Source organism: Nicotiana tabacum, chromosome 13, assembly GCF_000715075.1.
Source record: "Nicotiana tabacum cultivar K326 chromosome 13, ASM71507v2, whole genome shotgun sequence".
NCBI lineage: Eukaryota > Viridiplantae > Streptophyta > Magnoliopsida > Solanales > Solanaceae > Nicotiana > Nicotiana tabacum.
In genome coordinates this window covers 117,412,854-117,439,974 of record NC_134092.1, presented here as the reverse complement: position 1 = coordinate 117,439,974, position 27,121 = coordinate 117,412,854, and the positions used below count along the sequence as shown (strand labels likewise).

Below are 27,121 nucleotides of genomic sequence, written 5' to 3'. Positions count from 1 at the left end.
GGGCGAAAGTCTCAAGAGGCGTACGCCCCGTGCCTCGGGGCTTACGCCTCGCTGAGGCATATGTAAAATGCCTCGCCTTACGCCCACGCCTTTTAAAACACTGGATGTTATTAGGGGTGGCAAACGGGCTGGTCGGGTAAGATATACGGATAATGCAAAAACGAATAAATTATCTGACCTGACCCATATTTAATACGGATAAAAAATTAGTTAATCGGCAGATAATATGGATGTTCATTTTATCCATGACTTCTTGAGAGAATTCTTAGTCTACCAAACTTGAGAAATCCTCAATTTGAGGCTTTACAAATGTAAAAATTTAACTCATTAGTTATCCATTGCTTATAAATTTTTTAAGTGGATAATATGGTTCTTATCCATATTTAATGCGTTTTTAAAAAAGTTCATTATCCAACTCATTTTATAGTGGATAATATGGGTGAATAACTGTTTTCTTTTATCCATTTTGTCACTACTATATATTATAAAAGAGTGTTTGGCTGTGTAGCCAAATGTTCCTACTTCTTCCCTTCCCTTAGGCCTTAACCTGCTGCTGCAACATAATTCCCTTCCCTTCCAAACGAATTTTATGGATTTTGAGTTCTAAAGCATCATAAAAGAGAATCATTTTTTTTTTTGGAAGAATAGGCTACCCCTTTAATTTATCAGAAATTATTTGTATAGTATAAACAACTTTTTTCAAAAAACAAAAATAGTCGACAAGTTTTTTCTTTTCTTCTTTTAGAGAACTTTTAATGAAAAAAGAATATCCAGGTATTGAATATCAAAATGAAATAGATTCAAATGGAGCTAAACTATAGTAAAAAGGGCATTTGGGTTAAAAATCTTTTAATTGAATGGAAACAATTAAATCATAATCTAATCTTATAAGAAATAATTTGAAGTTGCATTTAAGAACATGGTTTGGTAATTAATGAAATGAGTGAAAATCATGAATGGTGAATGTTCAAATTCAATATTATGGTGAACAAAGTTATCCAAAAAGAATGAGGCAAGAAGTTGGAAATTATTCCCTTCGATCCTTTTAAATTGTCACTTTAGCAAATAAATTAGGTTCAATTATGCCTTCAAGAAAAAAGACGTTAATTATTTTTTCCAATTTCACTATCTTATTCTTGAAGTCATAGAGTGATCATTAACTACTTCGTCAGAGATAAGATCTTAAACGACAAATAGAAAGTACAACAGGAGTATTAGAATTGGGACCCACGGGACCCAGCCCTAATTACACGTGATAAACACGTGCAATAGCTACGAACAAGATTCCCCCAAATCAACGACTCAAACTGATTTTCTCTGAAACTTCGTCCCAGAAACTTCTTCAGCTAAATCATCTAATCCGCGCAAAGTACAAATTCAACATCTCCTCCCAAATCCCAATCCAGCAATTTCTCTCTCCCATTCTTACATACGCGTTTCTCTACTCGATCTCCCGTTTTCCCAATTCAATCGAAAACCTCGAAAACCCTAAATCTCATCACAGCAGAGCCGCCGACGAAGGAGAAGAAGGTTGTAGAAAGATGAGGAGAGTTTTCGGTGTTAAGAAACAAACAGAACCTCCTCCCTCCATTCAAGACGCTTCCGATCGGGTATCGTACCTAAACTCCTTAACTACTCCAATGCAGTCGTTAATTGTTATAATATAGTATCTGTTTTACGATAAGGATATGGAAAACTTGTTTTGCAAGTTTTGATAATTGGATTGACCTAATTAGACCGATTCACAATCATATATATATAGGTGATATAATACAAAAACTTAGCCAGGCATATACATATACACCAAGTTTAACTAATTCTAAACAAGCTTGGTATACTTTTGCTTAACATCATGTGCAAAACAAAATTTAATTTAATTTAACCCACGATTTAAGTGATAACATCTTGAGCAAAAAAGAATAACACGTATCATGCATTTAATGGTATTTGCACAAAATTGGTTTATTCAATTTAATTTGCTTGTTGGTGCTTCAATGTATTGCGGTTGTTTTTAGTTTTGCAAATTTTTTGTCAGACACTTGCCCAAGTATTGCTCAAAGGTATATGTATATGTTCACAGAGGTATATGAATGCTATACTCCTTTAACTGGGTGCACAAGAAGGTTTCTTCACATTCATATAATCTAATCACGGTACAGGCAGATAGCATGTTTGGCCAAGCTTCTAGGAAGCTAAAAGTGCTTATTTTGGAGAGTTAGGGTGTTTGACCAAGCTTTTAGGAAAAATATAAGTGCTTTTAACAAGTAGCAGAAGCTATTTTTCAGAAGCTAAAAAGGTAGTTTTTCCCTAGAAGCACTTTTGAAAACTTGGCCGAGCACAAATTGCTGCTTTAATATTTGAGAAACTGCTTTTCAAATTGATTAGTCAAAAAATAAACTGTTGTTCTCCAAAAGTACTTTTTCAAAAAACAATTATTGGAAAAAGCACTTTTCAAAGGAAGCAGATTTTGGATGCTTGGTCAAACAGGCTAAGAGTATTGTGCTTTTCAATGGTTATCTATTTGGTGTTGGGTAAGCATTGTGCTTGTTTCTTCTTCAACTTGTGGGCCGTTGTATTTCGTGAGCTAGCATGCGCGACGTTTCATACCAAAGTCATTTCTAAACTGGTTGTACTGTCAAACTTATTGCTTTCATGCAGATATGGTTGTTTTTTCATTTTCGGTTAAAGTTAGACTAACAATTTTTTCCTATTTCCTTCGAACAAGCCCTTTGATCTCTCATGCATGCGTATTTGTCCATCGAATTCGTTATGTCTTGGATGAGATGAATGATGTGTATCTTTCTGAGAGCTAGTGGCCTTCTCTGTTCTGTATTTTCTATTTTCCTTTTGAACGCATTTTACCAGGGGAATGCTTATAGTGTATTCATTACCTGATAAAACAATCTTTTCCGGTAATAATAAGTTGTGCTCGTGCTTTGCATCAGATTTCTGATTTATCAGTTCTTATATGTCCAGATCAATAAAAGAGGTGACACCGTTGAGGAGAAAATCAAGAAGCTTGATGCTGAACTTGCGAGATACAAGGAACAGCTGAAGAAGACCCGGCCAGGTCCAGCTCAGGAAGCTGTAAAAGCTCGAGCAATGAGGGTATTGAAGCAGAAAAGAATGTGAGTCTATCCTCTATTTTATTTAAGAGTACGGTGAGGTTTAAAGCGGCTGTTGAGCTTCAAATTGACTGCTTTGTGGGCAGGTGTATAGTTGCATTAGAGGTCAAGTAACATTTAGGTTCTGGGATAAGTGAGCTGTATAAACACAGAGAATAAAGTGCTGAAAGAACTGAGAAAATACATTTGTGTGGGTACATTGATGTAACCATATTACGAGGAAGAAAAACATTGTGTTAGTCACTTTTGACAGCTTTTCTCACAAGGGCTAGTTCTTGAAAGGGTTTGTTGTTACTTCGTCCAAAAAAAGAAAATTAAATGAAACAAGAACTGGTCCTTGTAACAGTTCCGACTTTGGAAACTCACCAATTTGCAATCCACTAAAAGAATTTTAAAATTTAAAAAAAGGAGAAGGAAAAAAGTCTGACTTCTTAAGCTAAAGGTGATTACTCTATTAACTCCACCTGGATTTCATATGAAGCAAAAGTAGATGGCCCACTAATGATGGTGAATGTTCTGTTTACCTTAATACATTTCTCTACGTTTTGCTTTCTTGTTTAGGGTAGATATTTTCTTTTTTTCAGGTTGGATAGTTCTTCCAATTTGGGAGAAAATATTTTTTGCTTGTTTGACAAGCTTATAGTTTTTATTTTTATCTATTGTTTAGAATGCATGATATATTTTGTTGAATATTCAACAGGTATGAAGGTCAACGTGACATGCTCTACAATCAGACGTACAACCTAGATCAAGTTTCATTTGCTGCTGAAGGAATCAAAGATGCTCAGCAAACAGTATGTTAAATGGAGTTTATGCTCTTTTTCTTTACTATTACTTTTTTCAGATACCTAGTTTTCTCCCATTTTGTTTATGAATTGCGTAACTCAAAATGGGCAGCTACCTGTAATTATCTTTTTTGGTGTATAAAGGTTAAACTCTTAAAAAAACTATTATATGATTACACCTGTGGGATACTTGTCTATTGTTAGTTCTGATAATCCAAGTCTCTGCAAGCCTCATTTAGCCCTTTTTTTGTTTGAAATTTGAGTACTTAATTGATATTCAAATCTTAACATTCATTTCAAAAGGAACATACATGTTGATGGGAGAATCATTTTCTTTACCCCAATCCATTTGATTGAAAAATCTTGGTTTCTTGAGTTAGCGCGTTACTCACAACTCTGATTCAGTGATGAGTATATCAAGTGAATGTTATTTGTGTAAATGAAGGAATACGATTTTAGTCTATTTAACTCATGGTCATCCTGGGTCAATAATTATTAGGTTTTTCAAGTCACTAAGGTTAATAATGTCGAACTTTTGGGCTATATCAATTCATGGTAAAGTGTATTTTTTCTTGATGGCGGCCCACTGGTCACAGCTCAAGGCTTATCAGGTGAACAGTGCCTACCTCTAGAGGTAGACTTATTTATCACGATGAACAGATTTCATTATGTGACCTAGAGTTTCTATATCCTACGCGATCCCATGTTGGAGATTTGATGTTTGAAGGAACAATTGAACAATTGGATTCATTTATATACAGTAGAATTTGCAAGTACTAACTTGATTATGTTCCAACAGATGTCAGCTTTGAAGTCGGCAAACAAGGAATTGAAAGGAATGATGAAGACAGTGAAGATTAATGATATAGATGTATGTATTCTTCGTGGTGGTTGTATGTTTTAGTATCCTTGTGCATTTATCCTCAGTCCTTTCCGAATTTGTCGTGGTTGTTAATTGTGATATTATTATGCGTAAATTTAGAACCTGCAAGATGAAATGATGGACCTGATGGATGTGAGCAATGAAATTCAAGAGACTCTTGGTAGAAGCTACAGCGTGCCAGATGACATTGATGAAGAAGAACTCATGGGTGGTAAGCTTAAGTAGCAATATATTTATGTAGAGAAGTAAAAAATATGTCAGGATGAGCATTTAAAAGTTGTCAATTTTTATGCAGAGCTTGATGCTCTGGAAGCCGACATGGACACTGAAGGCGAAGGTGTCCCTTCATATCTTCAACCTGAGCCCGCTTTGGATGCAGAGCTTAGCCTACCATCAGCACCAACAGGGCATGCACCCATGCCAGCTGGGAGAGCTAACCCGCAGGTAAAGACAAATGTTGTATGGCATAGTAATTAGTCTACCTGTACGTAGATAGTCAGTTATATGCATGTATACATTTGCGTGCATATTAGAGCCTGCATCTTTTCGTATGAAAATGAAGTTATATTTATCTACTTGGAAAGCCTGCATTTTCGTATGAAAATGACGTCTTCCCAGTCTGAGAAGGAAGGTTATGCCTCCTCTCCCTGCCCTCTCCATTGCTTATCTTTTTCCTGTTTTCTTTTTGTTTTGTTGGGTTCTTTCTTATTTCATGTGAAATGGATGTGTTGATGATTTTTCTTTGACTTCTGATGCACAGGCTGATGATGAACTAGGATTACCTGCTGTCCCTCGTGCATCAATTCGTGGTTAAATAAAGGAGTGGGATACTGTTGATAACTTCTTTGGGATCACTCTTTGTTTGTTGGGGAAATCCTGGTGTAAACATAGTGTGCAGAATATATTTCATTGCCATTTCCAAATGACTAGTGGTGATTCATTGTAATAATGGACAAAATACTTGATTGTATTATGCAATTCGGTATCTTATCCTACATCAACAAAGAAAAGAAATCACATTGCAACATTTAGGACTTCGGATTACTTTCTGTGTCTGGTTTTCTCCTATAAAATAGGTTGTGGAATTGCTTCCAAGATGCTCTATTTTGGTGCCGGTGCCATGTTCGGCTATCTTAATAGGTATTTAACGTCCTTGCCGAAACCTGGTAAAATGGCGATGTGATTTTGTGCGTGTAAATTTGCTACCGGGTAAATCATTGTTCTTAATCCTGCAGTCCTGCTAATGAATTTTGACGAATTGTTTGTGCTCAAGTTCATGCAACTGGATTTATCTCCCATAATGGCCCTCGAGATGCAGCAATCCAATTGCCAAGCATGAGACGTATAAGGTTGAGACGTATAAGGTTCTTAACGTTGAATCCACTACATAGTTATTTGCACGTACAGTCAATACTTGCACAGATGTCTTGCATTCAATACAAAAATCAGGACACAAATTGTTCTTTCCTATTTCAGTACTGACAATTCTGATGTACTCATAATTTGCACCTTAAAAACACGGGTGTGGTACTGACAAATTTAAGATCCACTTAGAGATTTTCTTTTTCTTTTTTCATATTTATAGATAGGGATGTGGGGCACATAGAGTGGATTAAAAAAGAAGTCAATTAGGCAGTACATTCACAGTTATCGTCCTAATCCCTAAAAGTGTCATTCCCATTTGGAACATACTACATCCTAAAGAGGATTTACAGGCTTAAGTCTAAAGGAGTTCCATCATAAGCATTTTGGGAGGATGTTGTAATGAAGAAAAATATGCCAAAAGAGATCAACTTCCTTTAGTTGAGATACAGTTTTCCAAAGTCCAGCATCTGCCAAGCAGTTTCCGAACCGATCTCAGCAGCAGAACTTAGCCTGAATTTGGTGTTCATCTTACTGTTGGGAGAATGTGCTAAGTATCTCAATCTTTCCAATTCTTTTCTCAGGGACCTGTACTGGGCTGCATAGAGTTTTAATATAAAATCAGATCAGTCGCCCCTTCTTTTAAACTATCATGTCTGCTTTGAGAGGCAGGAACCAAGAAAAAGTTTGAGTGCACAAGTGACACCAAATAAAGGAATAGCATTGGTACATCAACCAATATTAAGTGAAAGAAAGACAAAAACAATGATACAAACTAAGAATTGCAATTGACTACAAATGGAAATTTTGAATCTCGGCAGCTATAATATATATCCATTCATAGTCTTTCAATGAAATGTTTTTGTAATCCAATGTCAGAGAAGGCAGATAAAGGGAGAACGTTTGAAACTTTTGGTGTTTTACTACCTCATGAACAATTGAGGCAAATAAGAAACAAACTAAGACGAACACAAAGCAGTTAATTGATTGACTTTAACAATTATAGAGTTCAACTAAATTCCAGCACTTAAGTCGTCCAGGAAAGACAAAAAAGAAAGCAAAAGAAAATCATTAGCAGTTAAGTAGCTGGTAAAATAAACTATATCAAATAAATATTATGGACTGCTTGATTGATCCAACGATAAATAACTGACCATCAACAATGACTTTTTCCTGCTGAAGTCTGAGCATCTGTTGCTTTAGCTCTCTATTCTCCATTGATAAAGCAACACGCTGCTGAAGCAGAGAAGCAACCTTGGCAGCTAACTCTGACTCTAGAGCCTGCATTCAAAAATGGTACTTTCGCCACTCAGTTACACAACACAACAGTGTGAAAAATTAAGCACCATATCGCTAAGTATGTAACACCAGATATTGTTTTGCTTGCAAAAACATGACCGATAACTAGAAACTAATGCATACAGAATTCAGATCACCAATGATTTTTTATTTTTTATTTTTTTGACTGGTAATTTCAGATTATTAAAGATTGTTGTGTCAGAACCATATCTAGCACACAGGGGCGGAGCCACAACGTCGGATGCGGGTTCGGCCGAACCCAGTAACTTTGTTCATACTTTGTATTTATCTTAAAAAATCTATTGAATATGTATAGATATATAATTTTGAACCCAGTAACTTAAAAGGATTGCAACGCCGAACCCATAAGCTTCAAATCCTAGCTCCGCCTCTGCTAGCACACACAGTTATGTTGTCATGATTTAAAACATTCTCAATAATGTTGTCAACTATGATTTAAAACACTCTCAATTATTATGAAACTACTTAATATAACATTGGGATCTCAACTATGATTTCAAATCATGGTCTTCTCTCAAGTCAATCTGAAAGTGATTAATCAACAATTGATGTGTAGCCATGAAAACTTTAGTTTTACAAGAAAAGTCGGATTAGTCTTTGCAGTTCCTTAATCTGTGCTGTTATCACGTTATGAACTATTCATTAAAGGAAGGCTTTGGGAAAAAGTCATATTGTAGAAATGGTAACAGTGCAGTATTTCCTACTCCCTCCGTTCTAATTTATGTGAAACTATTTGACTGGGCACGGAGTTTAAGAAAAAATGAAGACTTTTGGAATTTGTGGTCCTAAACAATTCAAAAAGGGGCCAGAGTACTTGTGTGGTTATAAAAGTTTCTCATTAAGCGTAGAATTGTAAGTTTAAGCAAAATTATTTCCAAATTTAGAAAGGGGTCATTCTTTTTTAAACGGACCAAAAAGGAAATAGGTTCACATAAACTGGAACGGAGGTAGTACATGATAGCAATACCTCATATGTGTTGACAGTTCTCTCTAGTTCAGCGATATATTGGAGTTTACGAACCCTTGACCGTTGTCCAGGATGCCTGTATACAAATTGCCCAAATAAGTGTCATGTATTATACACTCCTCTAGAAACAAAAACCATCTTAGAAAGACATAAATCCTCCAGATAGGCTGACTTGAAAACAAATATGAAACTAGAGCACTCTTAGGTTGTGCACAATTTTATCACTTCCTCCGGTCCAAAATAAGTGTTGTTTAAGGTTTTAGCGTACCCATTAAGAAAACCATTTAATGGCATTAATTGTAAGGGTTATTAGACTAAATTACCCTTTTCTCTCCTCATACTTTTTAGATAATATATTGGAGCAAGGGTGGATCTGGAAAATACATAATTAGTAACTTCTTGGTATCCTAAAACCACACTTATTTTGGACCAAATTTTGCTTGGCTAAAATGGCATTTAAATGGACCGAGGGTAGTAATAAAAGTTGGGAAAGTTTTAAAAATAAAAATTGTTGGGACAACTTCCAGAAAAGTTTGGCAAAAATAATAATGGGGAATAATAGATCACAGCAGTCTCCTCTATTACCTACTGGTATGTCCGGATCCAATTGGTCATGAACATAATAAGGTGTTTTTGTTCACGAATCCCAGCATACCCGAAGAAAATTGAGTGTTGATGCTATCTTTAGTACCAGTAGTAATTAGGGACATGGGCAACTTTTGGCTTAAAGAATGATTACTCAGTGGGTTGGTATTTTATTTGTGGCCTAGATGATTTAACTATGCCAGTAAGCTTTGCAAATGAAATCCATCGATTTAATCAACCAGTGAACGAAAATTGGGAAAAAAGTGTAAGGAGCAAGGAGAGGTTAGCCGCATGGTAAAAGGGATTGGAGAGACATAGGTGCACACTTTCAGCATTATGATCCCGTGGAGAAGAGTTTGTCAAGGCCGTTTTTATTGAATAATTGAGCATGATAAACCTTCTTTTCAACACCTTAAATGCCTCCTGACAAGATTTGGTGTAGAAGACCTAACAGGCACACCAAATTTACAATAATGCAAGAGTTTGGCTATATGCCTACACTGAGTAAGAAGCATTTCAACAATTTGAGTACCAAAGTGGAAAGATGTTTTCATAGGATAGAAGGGACCAAAATGGCATCATTTTTGGAGAGGTTGGTAATATCCAGGATCACTTGTCTCACAAAGCTGACATCTGCAAAGCGAGATTTTATGCCTAATTTCGTGAGACTTGAAATAGACATTCTTTATTAAACGGACAGTATTTCATGAAGGAACTCGCTTTGAGTTTTCTGGATTTTCCTTTTCATATGGAAACCTTGCTGATCTTTTTAAAGTCAGATGAGCCCTTTAAGTGCATCATTACAAGTCATAAGTCCTTTAGGGAGAATGTCAGTTTACCATGAATATCAAGCTACACAAGGGAAGATTACTAACACTCAAAATATGTGTATCCTTTATCAGTTACCACAATTATTACGTCTTTTGAAGATATTGCAAACTGCTCCCTCTATGCAGCTAAGTCAATGAGATTATTAGTGTCTATGGTAGCCATTTAACCAAACTGAAATAATATTTTTTAAGTTCCTAAATCATGCTAATGGCAGTTGCTTTTTCCTATAAAATAAGCAATATAAAGTTTGTATTTATACAAGAGGATGCTGACCCTGTGCAAAACACAGACTAGAAATATTAGCAATTATATAAGGTGCATGCCTCGTATTTTCAGGAAACGTTTGGAATGATGTTGCTTTACCAAAAAATATAGACAGATTTAACAAGAGAAAAGCAGATATAGATAATACATTATCAACTAATAATGAAAAGTCTTGGAATAAGCATAAGAGTCCGGAATCTAACCGTTTCATTGCCTTTGCCTCAGCATTAACATCATTAGCTGCACCAGACACATTGCTTGCTAACTCCGATTGTGCAGCTCCAGACACAGAAATACACCTATCTAAATACTGTAAAGGGTTTGGGGACACATATTCCGACAACGCTGAAACTATAGCATTCTCAGCAAAGGTTATATTGCTCTTTCCACGCGGCGAATTAGGACCATAGATACAATTAGTCTTTGAGCTACTATCCGATTCACAAGATGCGTTTGATTCAGTTTCGTCAAATTTATCAAAACCTTCAAATGAAACAAGACCATCCAAAAGTGTCAAAGAATCACTAGCTGATCTCCTATGCATCATGCCACCGGAATTTGAGTCCGATTCATTCAGCAGCTCATCAAGCCATGCAGGCTGCTCCTCTAAGATGGAACTCTGCGAAATGGATTTATGATGTCGAGGAGGTAACGGGTTATGTTGGTGTAGTGTTGTGGTAAAATGGTCTTGAACTGGACTAGTTAATGGTTTCTTCTGAAACGGGCAGCGAGGCGGAAGATGAGCTTGTCTTGACATGGTGAGCTTAACTACTAAGTGACCCTATCAAAGCTTAATGATTTTGTTTTTCACTCCTTCACAACAGAATCTAATACAAGAGGTCTTTCTCCCATGTTTCTTTCACCATCTTATTACCTAAATTCTACAAAAAGTTTTACAAAACATGAAAATTAGAAATTATATTTTATTAAAAAAAAAGTATTAAAAATCAACCAAAAATTCCATGAGAACAGAAAATCCAAGAATTTTATATTGGAGAGTAAAATAAGCAAAAGTGTAACATTTTACAGTTGGGAGTTAAGTCTTCGCAAGAAAATCTATAGCTGGAAACACATAAGAGCTTATGACATTTTATAATCTGAATTTGTTTCCCTGCTTATCATTACAAAAAAAAAAAACTGCTCAAAAGACTAAAGCTCATTGCTACAATTAAATTACAATAATCAGCCTATTTTATTTTTTTGATGAGCCTGGGGAGCAAAAGAGAAAAATAAAACAGAAAGACTTTTGAGTTCACTCTGAAAACATCCATTAAACCCTCTATGAAACAGCAAACCAAGAAACCAAAAATACCCAAATTGCAGAAAAGGAGTAATGCATGTATACAAAATATAGAGAAGGAAAAAAAAAATAGGAAGCAAGATAAGGCATACTAAACAATCTACATTCCCCATTGATTAAGCACTAAACCCTCAAGATTTTCCTTCACTTTGACCACTATTTTTAGCAACAAAAAACACATTGCAAAAGGAAGAATATCAAGAAAATTGTTACAAAAACCAAAAAAAGAAATGAACCCCACAAACAAAAAAAAGTTGTATAAAAAATGTACCTTTTTTTTTCTAAATTCTTGAAAAAGTACTCTGGGCATACCTTATTTCTTCTCTTTCTTGGTGGTGTTTTTTTTTTTTTGGAAGGAGAGTGAGAAAAAGAGAAGCAGTAGCTTTGAGTGTTTATGTTTTTTTTTGACAAAATGCAAATGCCAATGTTGTTTAAGTAGTAGCAAGTTGATAGATTAGATACGGAGGATTCAATAACACAGTCACTCTCTCACAGCCCCATAACTCACTCTATTCCTAATTTACCAATGGACAATGTTGTTTAAGAGAGAATTTGGTATGTACTATTTGGCAGCTTTGAGTTGTTCACAGCTCATCTTCACTTTTCTTATGTTGCGTATAAAATTTTAACTTTCCCTCCTTTTCCCCTTTTTCCTTTGTTTCCTTCCAAATAAATTTCGTTTTCTTTAGAGATTAATTTAAGACTCGTTAATATAATAGTAGTATTTACTTTGATTGTTATTTTAATTTTATTACATGAAAAGATCTATTTTACGTAGCTATTTGTGTGATCACATGGTTATCTACTTTTTTCTCATCTTGGCTCTTGCCCTTATTATAATTTTATTTTACTTTTTACTTTACTTTTTTAATAACTTTATCGTACATTTTTCTTCTCTGTAATATTATATGTGTATTCTTTAAATTATTGGTATATAATTTATAAAACGACGGAAAATAATAGTATAATATATTTAAATATTATATATATTAAAATAATATAGTATAATATAATACAATATATTGATAAACGATAATTAACAACAATCCAGGGGAACAATATTCTTTAGCAGAACTTTTTACGTTCTCAAACTCGAATACACGAACTCTAACGAATGGGTGGATATCACCAGAATCTTTGGTGGTCATTTTCTTGGAGATAACTTAGTAAGTTAGTTGCACTTTTTCACTTTAATGCATTGGTAATATCGAAAGTTTTGAAAAGCCAAAATTTGCAAAATTCTTTTTAGTTTATTGGCATTTTTTGTAGCGATCAATCCGTGCCGAAGCTAGAAAATATTTTAATGATGTTAAAACTTGTACAAGAAAAATAAAAATTATGGAGAGTGAAGCTCGAACCCGCGCCCATGAGGCCCTCTTGACTATCCTTTGTCACTGAGCTATGAATCTTCATTGTTGCAAGGGTGTTCAATATGTATTACATGCATGTAAATCCAAAATTTTACCTATATACACGGTGTTCATTTTCCGACATTTTCCAACTACCTTGCTACACTGTAGCTTCGGCCATGTGATCAATACATTTGTTTTATTCTTAGATATCTTTTGTAATCTTTAAATGACTTTTGCTAAAATAAAATTTTCAAATTCTCTTCATTCCAATTTCGTGTTCATTTTCATCTTTAATAATTTTTTATTCATATTTTCTATAATTAGGTTTAATGATATTTTAGTTATTTTAATTTAACTTCTATTCAAACACTAACTGAATATTTGTAAAATTAGTTTCAACTATTTTAAGTATTTTTAAGCACTTAATACTTATGAAGTTATTCTTAGGTACTCTTTCCGTCTCAGCTTACGTGGTACTACTTGAGACAAAATTTAAGAAAAAAAAAGACTTTTAAAATTTGGTCTAAACTAAGTTTTGAATATTTATATGGCTATAAATTATCCTTTAAAGGTACAATGAGAACTTCTAAGTTAAATTGTCTCTAAATGTGGAAAACTTAATAGTCGTCTTGTCTGTTGGTCCAAAACAAATATAAAAACAAAAGAAAAATAACAAGAAAAAAAAAGAATACAACTTTGTACAAATGCAGATTCAAAATTTTAAGTCTAGGAATTCCTACAACGATATCAAGTTAATGTACATTAATAACTGAATTAACGAACTGGATTCCGAATTAAATATTTTTATACATTTAATAAATTTTCAATACAAATACAAGATCTAGCCATAAGTTGACTTTGTAAGTCATACCATTCAATTTTGCAAGGAAAAAAAGAATGCTTTTGAGAATCTACATTTTGTTGCAACTATAATCGATTGTCTAATTTTAAGATGTAAATTAAAAAAATCCTTTGTACTTTGTGATTGATTACTTAGAAGCAATTAACTAAGTGGGGACTTTATAAAAAGTGGTAATAAGCATTCAATAAATCATATAAAAGCAATTAAAAACATTATTGAGATAAAATCCACAATTTATCCCACTTAACATAGTGATAAACTTGAAGTCATTATCTTACACTTAGGAGAAGTATTAAACAATCTTCTTCATTAAAAAAAAAACAATTCAGCAATCCTCTCTCAGATTTATTTATTTGGCTGGAAAAATTGATATTGTTTGGGAAGGTAAATTACTTTTACTTGATTTAAACTTTTTTTGAATATTTTGAAAAATATGGTACTTTTACTGCAATTTTTGAATCGTAATTTATTGAAAACATTATATGTATTTCTATCAAATTAAGAATTAAAGTTCAAAATTCGTATAGTATGAATAAAATGCAGTGACATTTATACTCTGAATTACAATATCTTTTGGGTTATGGATTAATACACAAAAGTGATCGTAAAAAAGAGTATTTCAAGAACTTTCTCCTCAATAATTGCCACATCGTAAGAATTTGAGAATATATTCTCCAAGACACATAGGATTCAAAATAAAGAAAACACACAACCAATTTTAAGAATTTTTGGAAAGAAAAAAAAGAAGCTAAATCTAAGACTTTTTGTTTTCACCAACTGATTCTAAGACCATTATCATCAATATATTGCAATTACCATAGTCATCATCAATGAACCAAAGCCACACTTAGACAATTCTAAAATCATTATTTTCGACATTATTGCTATTAACAATAACCCTTATCAGCAGAGGCTGTTGCAATATGGGTTCTATGAGTTTAACTGAACTCAGTATTTTTTACACAAAATTTAAATAAGTATATAAAAAATTACTAAATTTTAGTGCATATTAAATTCTAATCTCATATTTTATTAGTGCAATACATTCAGTGAAAAGAACATAAAAATTAAATCATCGAATTTAAATTCTGAATTTGATTATGATCATATAATAAACCAAAAACCATCATCACAAAAGTGAAACTTTCTTCAATGTGATTCATGCCTCAAAAAACAGTCTTTTCTTTTACAAAGATAGCCAAAATCATTGTCTATGAGGTACTATTATATGTTTCAGGGAGGAACCAAATACATAAATATCAATTTGTTCCCTTTTTATCCTTTGTAGAATCTTCTTAATATGCTTAGATATTTTCCAAAGAAAGATTGAACTTTGGCTAAAATATTGCATTTATTAGTAGTGTGAGACTTGGGATGATGAAAGGGACCACAACTCCAATAATAATTTATTGAAAGCTTGCTCACTAATTCCAAGTGCAGTAATTTTCACTTTAGTTAACTAAGTTGATTTAATTAGTAAAAAGCACTTGTACGTTAAACATATTTTCATTTGTTGTTTTACGAGATAGCGATGTTAATTAACACTTATTGGTTACTAAATATCTTCATTAGTCTTTGTCTGTCGAATGAGAAAAATAAAGCACATCAAGTTGAAGCCAAAAGAAAGTATCAAGAAGTGAAAAGAAGTATAGTAGTGTATCTACATATACTTTTTAGACATAGTTTAATTTTAGAGATTGAGTAGGACGGTTTCCTTTCTTATTTATTTATACAAATTATAAAAGGGAGATTAATCTAGGATATTGTTTTGCTTCATTACATGGTAGTCAACTTGATGTGCTTCATTACAAGGTAGTCAATTTTAACAAATTAAGAGAAGAATAATTTTTTTTTTCATGTGTTATCATTATCATTAATTACTCATTTCTCAAATTATTTTTCAAAATTTCTCAAAATACTATAATTATTATGGACACTATGGTAAAATATGCACTTCATCTATTATTTCTTAAGAGACGTACAAAGTTCATTGTGGACAAGTAAAGGTGAACAGATAGAGTACATTATATCTTTGTCGAGCTGAAAATTAAATAAGCATAGTACAGTCAAATCTCTGTATAACAATTTCGTTTGTTCCGAAATTTTTTGGCTGCTATAGTGAATTGTTGTTATATAGGGCATATATTATAACATAATATAATAATCGGTTCCGAGAAAAGCTCGATTTTATAGTAAATGACTATTATATAGAAATGTTAGAGAAAAACTTTTGTAATAGATTTTATATTTTTGTTACCCTCTATTTTTGTGGAGCTTCCACATGATACATACTAATCAATCTTTAATAAAGACAGCAAATAAAATATATATTTTTTCCACTTTATCATAAACACAACTTGAAGTAAAAAATGTGGGGCTTCGAGAGGTGGGGTTGAGGTTATTTATTTATTATATTATTTGGAAGATAATGATATAATATGTTGCACATTTTGAAATAGCTTGATGTACTCCATAGATTATTTTAATGCAGTGGTGAGTTATTTGCACCAAATATTTATGTCCTGTTCCTTATAAGGCTGCTCAAAGTTTGTCACATTCATTTAAATAAAATATATTTGTGATTTTGTTGGTTGGTGAGTGTGCTAACTCAAGTTGCTTCATTTTCTATTACAACTTGCCAACTTCTTTTACTATATATCTTAATCGAAATTGTTAGCTCTTCAAGTTGTTTATATACTTTATTACTTAAGCAGATTGTTTGGAGATTTTTATTGAAGTGGATTTACTTTTTGTAAATAACAAAGCATGTCACTTTTCGTTAATCTGAATTTAGACCTTGCTTGTTAGTTGTTACGCTTCATGATTATCACGTATATGAATCACCTTTTGTAGTTAATGTCTAAATATTTTTTTTTTTTTTTTTGTAGAACTAAAATAATGATTTAAACCAAAAAGGCCAGTAGAAAAGCACATTGTCGAGACTAGAAAATGAAACGAAAAGATTATCACCGTTATAGCATTTTCCCCCTTTCTCTTTCAATTACGAAGCTTTGAAATGTTTATACAAATTAATTTTAAAAAAAATAGATGGTTCAACTACATGAATTTTCTTATTTTTCATTACTTCACCCGTTGTTCCTAGTGTCCTGTGGGACAACATTTGTACTATTGAAATGATTCGTGAGTTGAGATGTTTCGTTGTAGTATTACCAGCCAAGATAATGAATTAAACAATTTTATTAAGTAAAGAAAATGTTAGAAAAAATAGAGAGAAGATAAAGATTATTGGCAATGATCTTAAACATTAAAAAAATATCTTTAATTTTATTATATTCTTATTGATTTTTACAAATGTAGCAACTTCACTATATTTTTTATCCAATTCCTCTCTAGGTTGCATGCTTTGGATACTTAGGATATGGTATATGAGACATGTTCGCAAGAAGCAATTGTTGTAAAGAATGTGGTGGATGATGTAATATTATCAAGCCTTCTTTCTGCAGTCTTCCTAACTTTGCCTAGTAATCTACACAGTTGTTTCTTTGTCTCAAAATATGAATTAGAGTAATCCCAAGTTTGGATATGAGACTCTTGCATTCTTCCATCACAACATGATCAGGGTAGATTTCAAAGATGTTATCGATCTCAGTTAACAACATTAGAGCGTCGATCGAGTCAGTTTTAATAACAACCTTCTTCAACTTGTAGTTTTTTGTTAGAGTCAAACAACTAACTCGTAAGACTTGATGTCGCTTTCATGCTGAGCCGTCCATAGAATTCGCCTATCCATCTCCCTTTATCATCTCGTGCAACACCTCCAAATCCTTCTAATCTTGAATTATCCAACAAAACGCCACGAAGGCTTAACTCTCCAAAACGGGAGTACACAAACCACAAAGGTTTTAGTTTGCAGAATAATAAGAATAACACAAGTACAGAAATAAATATTAAATTCCTTAAGATTGTTATTCCCGGTCAATATTGTTGTATTTGTAAATATTAATTCTGCAAAATATAAGTTAACGTAATGAAACAATAATAATAAATTCGAGCCCACTGAATTCACAGTGTTTCCTTAAGGAATTTAATCCCCTCCTAGTACCCAAGGTAATGGATTATTTCCTCCCAGGATAGAACGAATAACACACTGGTGTAGCGGTACTTCAAACCCCAGTGTTTCGGCGAACACAAAGTTCGGTAGCAAATCACACTTACAGTTGCTTTGTTTGAAGTTAAAAAACAATGCAGAACGAAGGAGTATATACTCAGAAAAACGTATGGAAGTTCTGAGAGGAAGGAATGCAATGTATAGCCAATTTGTTGAGCGAATTGTATGTTGAGTTGAGTATCTTTCTTCAACATTTGCTGCTCATATATATAGCAGCCAAGAAAGAGTGCAAGACCAAACGTCCACCCTTCATGGTGGATCAAGCATTACATATTTGTGGAGCAAGCACTTCATATTTGTGGAGCAAGCACTTCATGGTGGGAAGACCATTATCCGGCTGCCAAATTATCAATACACGGATTGGAAAATATCCGTTTACAAATACGGATAATCTTACGTTAATATTTACTATTAACAAATAAATTTGGTCCAAAAAATTAATCAATCAATCGATCATTTGACCAAATCCAAATCCAAATCCAAATCCGAAGCCGAAGCCGAAGCCAAAGCCGAAGCCGAAGCCGTAGCCGTAGCCGAAGCCGAGCCGAGCGAGCGACGACGACGACGGCGCGAGGCTTGCTTTCTTCTTAACTCTTTAAGAGCTACAAGAAGAGCAATTATATATATACCCACCAAAAATGTCTTCCACTTCCAATATGGGACAATGTCTCATTGTTAAGAGGGAAACTTAAAATTTTACTCAAAATTTTATTTTCCCTCCATTTCCCATTCACCCTCATTTTAAGAATATTACATCTTAAAAATAAAACCTCAACAATCCCCCACATGAATGGGGAATGGCTATATCACGGAAGTATGCATGAAAAACTATGTGATTTACAAGCAAGGATTAATTGCATCTGGATAAGTTGGTTTCCCTTTGAACTTTCCGTAGTAAACTTATGTCGGATATACTCGGTCAATCGGTAGATTTGATATCTTTGAACCGTCGATCTTTGGTGTATACCTAGACAACCATAAGTCACACAATCAACCCTTAACCGTCTTTGGTTCTCATTGTTGTGTTCGTTTCAGCCATGAACACCGCCTGATTTCATAAGTGCGTAGAGAACTGGCCTTACAAAGTTCTCCTTGAAGCGGCTCACACTTCACACTTAAATAGGTGATTCCTAAACGTGTCATCCTGTAGATACACTATTTGATATACCCCGTATCAAATTTAGAAATCATTAAAAAGCCTTAATGCTTTATCCTTGGTACTGAACATTGTCTCATCACGAGAATGGACTAAAATTTTATTTGACAATGTTGAACCGTCATTAATGACTTTGTTTGATCTCTTTGAACCTAGATCTTGGGATCTCCAGACTTCTAGGTAGAGTTACCGCCACAATGACTTGTTCTCGGCCATAGCCCCATTCCCCTTGATGATTTCTCAACTACCTCTCTAGTTAGGCCTTTTGTAAGTGGATCCGACACATTATCACTTGACTTTACATAGTCAATTGTGATAATTCCTCTAGAGAGTAATTGCCTAACGGTTTTATGTCTTCGTCGTATATGACGAGATTTACCGTTATACATGACGCTCCCAGCCCTTCCAATTGCCGCTTGACTATCACAATGTATGCATATTGGTGCCAACGGTTTTGGGCCAAAATGGAATGTCTTCCAAGAAATTCCGGAGCCATTCAGCTTCTTCACCGGCTTTATCTAAGGCTATGAATTCAGCCTCCATTGTAGAGCGGGCAATACATGTTTGTTTGGACGACTTCCAAGATACCGTTCCTCCACCAATAGTGAATACATATCCACTCGTGGACTTAGAATCAGTTGAACCGGTGATCCAATTTGCATCACAGTATCCCTCAATCACCGCAGGGAAATTACTGTAGTGCAATTTAAAGTTCTGGGTATGTTCTAAATATCCCAAAACTCGTTTCATTGCCATCCAATGAGATTGGCCTGGATTGATCGTATATCGACTCAGTTTACTTATAGCACAAGCTATGTCTGGTCGTGTACAATTCATGATATACATTAAGCATCCCAATACACGAGCATAATCCAATTGTGATATGCTTTGGCCTTTATTCTTTGCTAATGCAAGATTCACGTCAATTGGAGTCTTTGCAACTTTAAAGCCCAAGTGCTTGAATTTTTCAAGTACTGTCTTAATATAATGAGATTGTGACAATGCCAGACCTTGAGGAGTCTTATTGATCTTAATTCCCAGAATTAAATCAGCAACTCCCAAGTCTTTCATATCAAACTTGCTATTGAGCATACGCTTAGTAGCATTTATGTTGGCAATGTCATTACTCATTATCAACATATCATCCACATATAGGCAAACAATGACTATGTGATTTGGAACATTTTTAATGTACACGCATTTATCACATTCATTTATCTTAAAACCATTTGACAACATTGTTTGGTCAAATTTCGCATGCCATTGTTTGGGTGCTTGTTTTAGTCCGTAAAGAGACTTAACAAGTCTACATACCTTCTTTTCTTTACATGGAACCACAAACCCTTCAGGTTGTTCCATGTAAATTTCTTCCTCCAACTCTCCATTTAAGAAGGCCGTCTTAACATCCATTTGATGAATTTCAAGACCATACACTGCAGCTAATGCTACTAACATCCGTATGGACGTAATTCTTGTAACTGGAGAGTATGTATCAAAGTAGTCTAGACCTTCTCGTTGTCTATACCCTTTGACTACGAGCCTTGCCTTGAATTTATCAATAGTGCCATCATCTTTGATTTTTCTCTTAAAAATCTATTTAGAACCCAAAGGTTTATTTCCAGGAGGAAGATCAACCAATTCCCATGTATGGTTGTTCAATATATATTATATTTCACTATTGACTGCCTCTTTCCAAAACAATGATTCCGAAGAAGTCATAGCTTCTTTAAATGTTTGAGGCTCATTCTCCAATAAGAAAGTCACAAAATTTGGTCCAAATGAAGTAGACGTTCTTTGACGTTTACTACGTCTTGGATTCTCCTGATTACATGTACTTTCTTTTGTTTCTTCCCGAGGTCGTTTAGATCCTTCACCAAACGACTCACATTCCTTTTTATACGGATATATATTTTCAAAAAACTCAGCATTATCTGATTCTATAACCGTATTATTATGAATGTCGGGATTTTCTGATTTATGAACCAGAAATCGATATGCTTTACTATTTGTCGCATATCCTATGAAAACACAATCAACGGTTTTCGGTTTTACCCTTTTGGGTTTAGGAACTTGCACTTTTGCCAAACACCCCCACACTTTAAAATAATTCAAGTTGGGCTTCCTTCCTTTCCATTGTTCATAAGGAATGGATTGTGTTTTGCTATGGGGCACTCGATTTAATATTCGATTAGCCGTAAGAATGGCTTCCCCCACAAGTTCTGTGGCAAACCAGAACTTATCAACAACGCATTCATCATCTCCTTTAATGTGCGATTCTTTCTTTCCGCAATCCCATTAGATTGGGGCGTGTAAGGGGCTGTTGTTTGATGAATAATTCCATATTCTAAACATATTTCTTCAAAAGGAGATTCATATTCACCACCCCTATCACTTCTTATCATTTTTACTTTCTTGTTAAGTTGCGTTTCAACTTCATTTTTGTATTGCCTGAATGCGTCTATTGCTTCATCTTTACTATTCAGTAAGTAAACATAGCAATATCGAGTACCATCGTCAATAAAAGTTATGAAATACTTCTTTCCACCGCGAGATGGTATTGACTTCATGTCACAAATATCTGTGTGAATTAAGTCTAAAGGATTTGAATTCCTTTCAACTGACTTATAAGGATGTTTAACATACTTACATTCCACACATATTTGACATTTTGATTTTTCGCATTCAAACTTGGGCAGTACTTCCAAGTTAATCATTTTCCGCAAGGTTTTATAATTGACATGACCCAAACGTACATGCCATAAATCATTTGACTCAAGTAAGTAAGAAGAAGCTGAAATATTATTATTATTTTCAACAACCATTACATTTAGATTGAAAAGGCCCTCGGTGAGGTAACCTTTTCCCACAAATATTCCATTCTTACTAATTACAACCTTGTTGGATACAAAAACGCACTTAAAACCGTGCTTAACAAGAAGTCCAGTAGAGACTAAATTCTTTCTCATTTCGGGAACATGAAGGACATTGTTCAAAGTCATGACCTTGCCAGAAGTCATTTTTAGAAATACCTTCCCATATCCTTCAACTTTTGCTGTTGAAGCATTTCCCATATAAACTGTCTCTCCGGGTTCAGCAAGAGCATAGGTAGCAAAAGCCTCTCTAACTGCACAAACATGGCGAGTGGCTCCTGAATCAAACCACCACAGTTTAGGATTTCCCACCAAGTTACATTCAGAGAGCATGGCACACAAGTTATCAACATCATCATGGTTTACTACCATGTTTGCTTGACCCCTTTTCTTGTCTTTCTTCGGAGCACGACACTCCGTAGATTTGTGTCCGGTTTTCCCACAGTTGTAGCAGTTTCCACTGAACCGCTTCTTGCTTGGGTTGTATTTCGGACCAGAAGCCTTCTTCCTCTTTTTTGTTAGCTTCAACAATATTTGCTCCCATTATTGTTGAATTTCCACGGCCTCTCCTTTCAGCAGCTTTATTGTCCTCTTCGATTCTCAACCGAACAATGAGATCTTCAAGGGACATTTCCTTTCGTTTGTGTTTCAAATAATTTTTGAAGTCCTTCCACAACGGAGGCAACTTCTCAATCATTGCTGCTACTTGGAATGCTTCGTTGATTACAAGACCTTCAGCAAGTAGATCATGAATAATCACTTGCAATTCCTGGACTTGAGTAATAACAGACTTGCTATCTATCATTTTGTAGTCCAGAAATTTTGCGGCAACGAATTTCTTCATCCCGGCATCTTCAGTCTTATATTTCTTTTCAAGCGCATTCCACAATTCTTTGGATGTCTCCATGCTACTGTATACATTATACAGATTATCATCCAATCCGCTAAGAATATAATTCTTGCATAAAAAATCAGAATGCTTCCACGCTTCAATCACGAGAAAGCGTTCATTATCTGGAGTTTTATCCGGCAGATCAGGAACATCTTCCTTGATGAACTTCTGTAGACATAACGTAGTTAAGTAGAAGAACATCTTCTGCTGCCAGCGTTTGAAATCAATCCCGAAAAATTTTTCGGGTTTTTCTGCCGGTGCCAACGCCGGTGTTCGGCTTGTCGTTGCGTTGGCAGTCGCCATCGGAACAGCTTGGTTTTCGTTTTCAGTCATCATCTTTTTCAGAAAAGAATGACACAAACAAACGTTTAATACACGTTTTCAAACTGGAGTAAAAATCACGTAGATTTTAATATCCAACAAAACGCCACGAAGGCTTAACTCTCCAAAACGGGAGTACACAAACCACAAAGGTTTTAGTTTGCAGAATAATAAGAATAACACAAGTACAGAAATAAATATTAAATTCCTTAAGATTGTTAAGATTGTTATTCCCGGTCAATATTGCTGTATTTGTAAATATTAATTCTGCAAAATATAAGTTAACGTAATGAAACAATAATAATAAATTCGAGCCCACTGAATTCACAGTGTTTCCTTAAGGAATTTAATCCCCTCCTAGTACCCAAGGTAATGGATTATTTCCTCCCAGGATAGAACGAATAACACACTGGTGTAGCGGTACTTCAAACCCCAGTGTTTCGGCGAACACAAAGTTCGGTAGCAAATCACACTTACAGTTACTTTGTTTGAAGTTAAAAAACAATGCAGAACGAAGGAGTATATACTCAGAAAAACGTATGGAAGTTCTGAGAGGAAGGAATGCAATGTATAGCCAATTTGTTGAGCGAATTGTATGTTGAGTTGAGTATCTTTCTTCAACATTTGCTGCTCATATATATAGCAGCCAAGAAAGAGTGCAAGACCAAACGTCCACCCTTCATGGTGGATCAAGCATTACATATTTGTGGAGCAAGCACTTCATGGTGGGAAGACCATTATCCGACTGCCAAATTATCAATTCCGAATCCGAAGCCGAAGCCGAAGCCGAAGCCGAAGCCGAAGCCGAAGCCGAGGCCGAGCCGAGCGAGCGACGACGACGACGGCGCGAGGCTTGCTTTCTTCTTAACTCTTTAAGAGCTACAAGAAGAGCAATTATATATATACCCACCAAAAATGTCTTCCACTTCCAATATGGGACAATGTCTCATTGTTAAGAGGGAAACTTAAAATTTTACTCAAAATTTCATTTTCCCTCCATTTCCCATTCACCCTCATTTTAAGAATATAACATCTTAAAAATAAAACCTCAACAGTGACTTCTTTAATCCTAATTCATGTAGCCACTTAGGCAAGTGAGACCGATGACTATAATCCTAATTCATGTGTGATTCTATTTAGCATTTAGGAAAAGTGAAAAAGGAACAAAATTAAAAGAAGGCTTAATCCGAATTCATGTGGGATTTTATTTAGTCATTTAGGAAAAGCGAAAAAAAAAACTCAAATAAAACTTAATCTGAATTCATATGAAGATCTATTTAGCCATTTAGGAAAGTGCAAAAATGGAAATTAAAACAAGTATTTCAGCTAATATTAGGGTTTAGGATTGTTAATAATTGGAAGAAGGAGAGTTCTTTGTTAGAACTGAAACGTTAAATATATAGATAGTGCTGGATGCAAGCATTAAAATGCAACCCAATGCTAAAAGAAACGAACTTCAACTATGAGCAGAAAAAGGTGTAGAAAATTGAGTTTTAGTGGCCTTAGATCAAATTTTAATACGTGTTTTTTAAATAGAATTAATATATTTAAATATATAGAGTCACGCACATGTTTAAAAAAATAGTCTTTTCTTTCCCTCTTTTTTTTTCTCTTTACTTGTATATATAATAATATTCTTACAAGACATAAAATCTTTAATTTCACATAATAAATTGTTATTTATATTAGTAAATGTTAATTCACATTAATAAGATGTTTACCATATATTTGCAATATATTACCTTAGATTTTATTGTTAAAAAATTTGTTTAATAATATAAAGATATGATTAATTTATTTAAGGGGTCGTTTGGTACAATGGTGGGATATCCCGGAATATGGGGTGAGATATTTCACGGAATTAGTTATCCCATCATATATATGGGATAGCTAATCCCATCATTTTAATATAAAAGTTATCCTGGTTTTAGCTAATACCTCAAACCAAATATGAGATAAAGTTAATCCCAAACTTTATCACAAGATTATTAGTCTTTCCCGTGTACCAAACGACCCCTTACATTTTAGGGGTATTATCACTTTTAACTCATAGCAGAAACTATTTACATGCCGAAAAAGTGTATAATTTTTGTATATAACATACCGAATGTATATATATACAAAAAATATACAAAATTTATATTTTTTTTTTACTATTATTTTTACGACGGCTATACAATGTCATTTTTCCTACTACATTTTATTCAGATAAAAGGCCAGGAAACTTGTCCAGTGGTTTTGCTGGTCCAGTTGTTTTCTTGCTTGCAAAAGTTTAGAAATATGATCCTTTTTGGTCTCTCTATCAGTTATGAGCCCATTTTAGAAACACCTGCACAGAAACCCAAACGTAGGGCCTGTTTGGTTTGGACTTTGGAGTATAGGGTAGTACAATCAGAAATTTTCCGGAAGAAATTCAAAAATAGCTAGATTTACAAATGGTAATTGAAAAATAGCTACAGTTTCAAAAGTAATCGAAATTTAGCCACTTTTTATGTAAAGATAAATCTGAATAAAAATATTGTTCAAAATTCGAAAAATATTCCAGCATAATATACTGGAGTTCCAATATAATATACCGGTCCAGCATAATAGGCTGGAAGTTCATACACAAGTGCTCCAATCTCCAGTATATTATGCTGGAACTTTCCGCGTGTTGAAGTTCCAACATAATATGTTGGAAGTTCATACACATGTGCACCAATCTCCAGTATATTATGTTGGACCGGTCCGTATTGCAGCAAAATAGTGGCTATTTTTCAACGACTTTGCAAACGGTGACTATTTTTAAATTACCAGTCCGAAAAATAGCTAGCCCGTGCAATTTTTATGAAAAATTTCCCATTGGGACAATTGTTTAATAAATAGTCCTCTTTTTATTTCTCTTGCAATTTATGAACCTTCTAGACCAAGGTCTAAAGATCTTTGTAAATCTCAGAGAAATGTCCCAAATAAGTTCTAACTTACCAATATTTAGCCATTAATCATAGATTTAAACAGAACTAGCCAAGCACAGATAAAAATTAAAAACTTAAATAAATAGGGATCCTTTTTCTCCAAGAATCATTCGCAAAGATCTTCTTCCATATTTTTAAGCGTGATTAGCAATATTAAATGCAAACGAGAAGAAAATTTCATAGATGAGGTAGCAAACAAGGTGATGAAATACCATATATATATATATATATATATATATATATATATATATATATATATATATATATATATATATATATATACACACATTCCAAAAATCTAAGTAATAATGCACCTTTTTTAATGGTATGGTTGAAATTCTTAAAAATATATATAAACAAAGTCAATGTGTAAAATTTGAGGAAGATTGGAGGCGATTTAGACTAATTTGGTATCAAAATTCATTGTTAACATCGAGTTCAAGAAAATTCTTCTGCGACACATGTATCTCGCATGTATCTCACACAGGTATACATAAATATGTGATATACATTTGATACATATGCGATACACATATCATCTTCTACTTCAAATTTTCAATCCAAATCATCTCAAAACTCTATCAAATCATTCCAAAATTGAGATTTAAACTTCTAAAGATATATCCAATATATTCCGACAACACCCACTCAAAAAAAAATAAAAATTTATTTTTTTCTAATTACAACTAACTAATTGGCTAATATTAGTAATATTTTATGAATTGATTAATTTTTGTACTAATTTACTTATGGGGTGACATAACTGATAATTTTCCAAGATCCTTTATGAGTAAACTGAAAGTCTTATAAGAAACGTTAGACAACGGTCTAAAATTTTATAAGTTATTACAAGCATTTGGCAACAATCTAATATTTACCTGGAAATTTGAGTAATATATGAGTAAACGTTAGACCCGAGTCTAATTTGTCGGGAACAGTAATTCTTCAAGGTCTGGATTTGCACAACTTTTAGAAATGGAGGCAAAATGTAAATAGTGACCTAAAAAGGAGGACATTTGCATAATTCAACCTAGTACAATACTTGTTTTAAATTCAACATTAGCTATACCTTGTTTGGTTACTTTTTGAGCATCCCCGAAAATATTAGTCTATATCTATATTATATTAAAAGTACGAAGGTCTTTAGCGAAATGTCGTTCGTC

The 27,121-nt window shown here is 33.9% G+C and overlaps 2 protein-coding genes across 3 annotated transcripts; one reads left to right on the top strand and one right to left on the bottom strand.

Moving 5' to 3' along the window:
• The first annotated feature begins 1,314 nt into the window (after positions 1-1,314).
• Positions 1,315-5,818, top strand: LOC107813782 (vacuolar protein sorting-associated protein 60.1-like). The gene is made up of 7 exons (XM_016639088.2): positions 1,315-1,610; positions 2,977-3,128; positions 3,826-3,919; positions 4,710-4,781; positions 4,893-5,004; positions 5,089-5,237; positions 5,554-5,818. The coding sequence occupies exons 1-7, from the start codon at positions 1,542-1,544 to the stop codon at positions 5,605-5,607; spliced, it is 702 nt and encodes a 233-aa protein (XP_016494574.1). The 5' UTR covers positions 1,315-1,541; the 3' UTR covers positions 5,608-5,818.
• A 503-nt stretch (positions 5,819-6,321) lies between these two features.
• Positions 6,322-11,871, bottom strand: LOC107813781 (basic leucine zipper 2). 2 transcript variants are annotated; one of them, XM_016639087.2, is made up of 5 exons: positions 11,735-11,871; positions 10,326-11,003; positions 8,443-8,518; positions 7,310-7,436; positions 6,322-6,753 (listed from the first exon to the last, which is right to left on the bottom strand). In XM_016639087.2, exons 2-5 carry the CDS (start codon positions 10,877-10,879, stop codon positions 6,593-6,595), a joined length of 918 nt encoding a protein of 305 aa, XP_016494573.2. In that variant the 5' UTR covers positions 10,880-11,003; positions 11,735-11,871; the 3' UTR covers positions 6,322-6,592. The 2 variants fall into 2 exon arrangements, with proteins under 2 accessions (XP_016494573.2, XP_016494572.2); XM_016639086.2 differs by having other exon boundaries at positions 6,386-6,753; positions 11,694-11,832.
• Between the last annotated feature and the right edge of the window lie 15,250 nt (positions 11,872-27,121).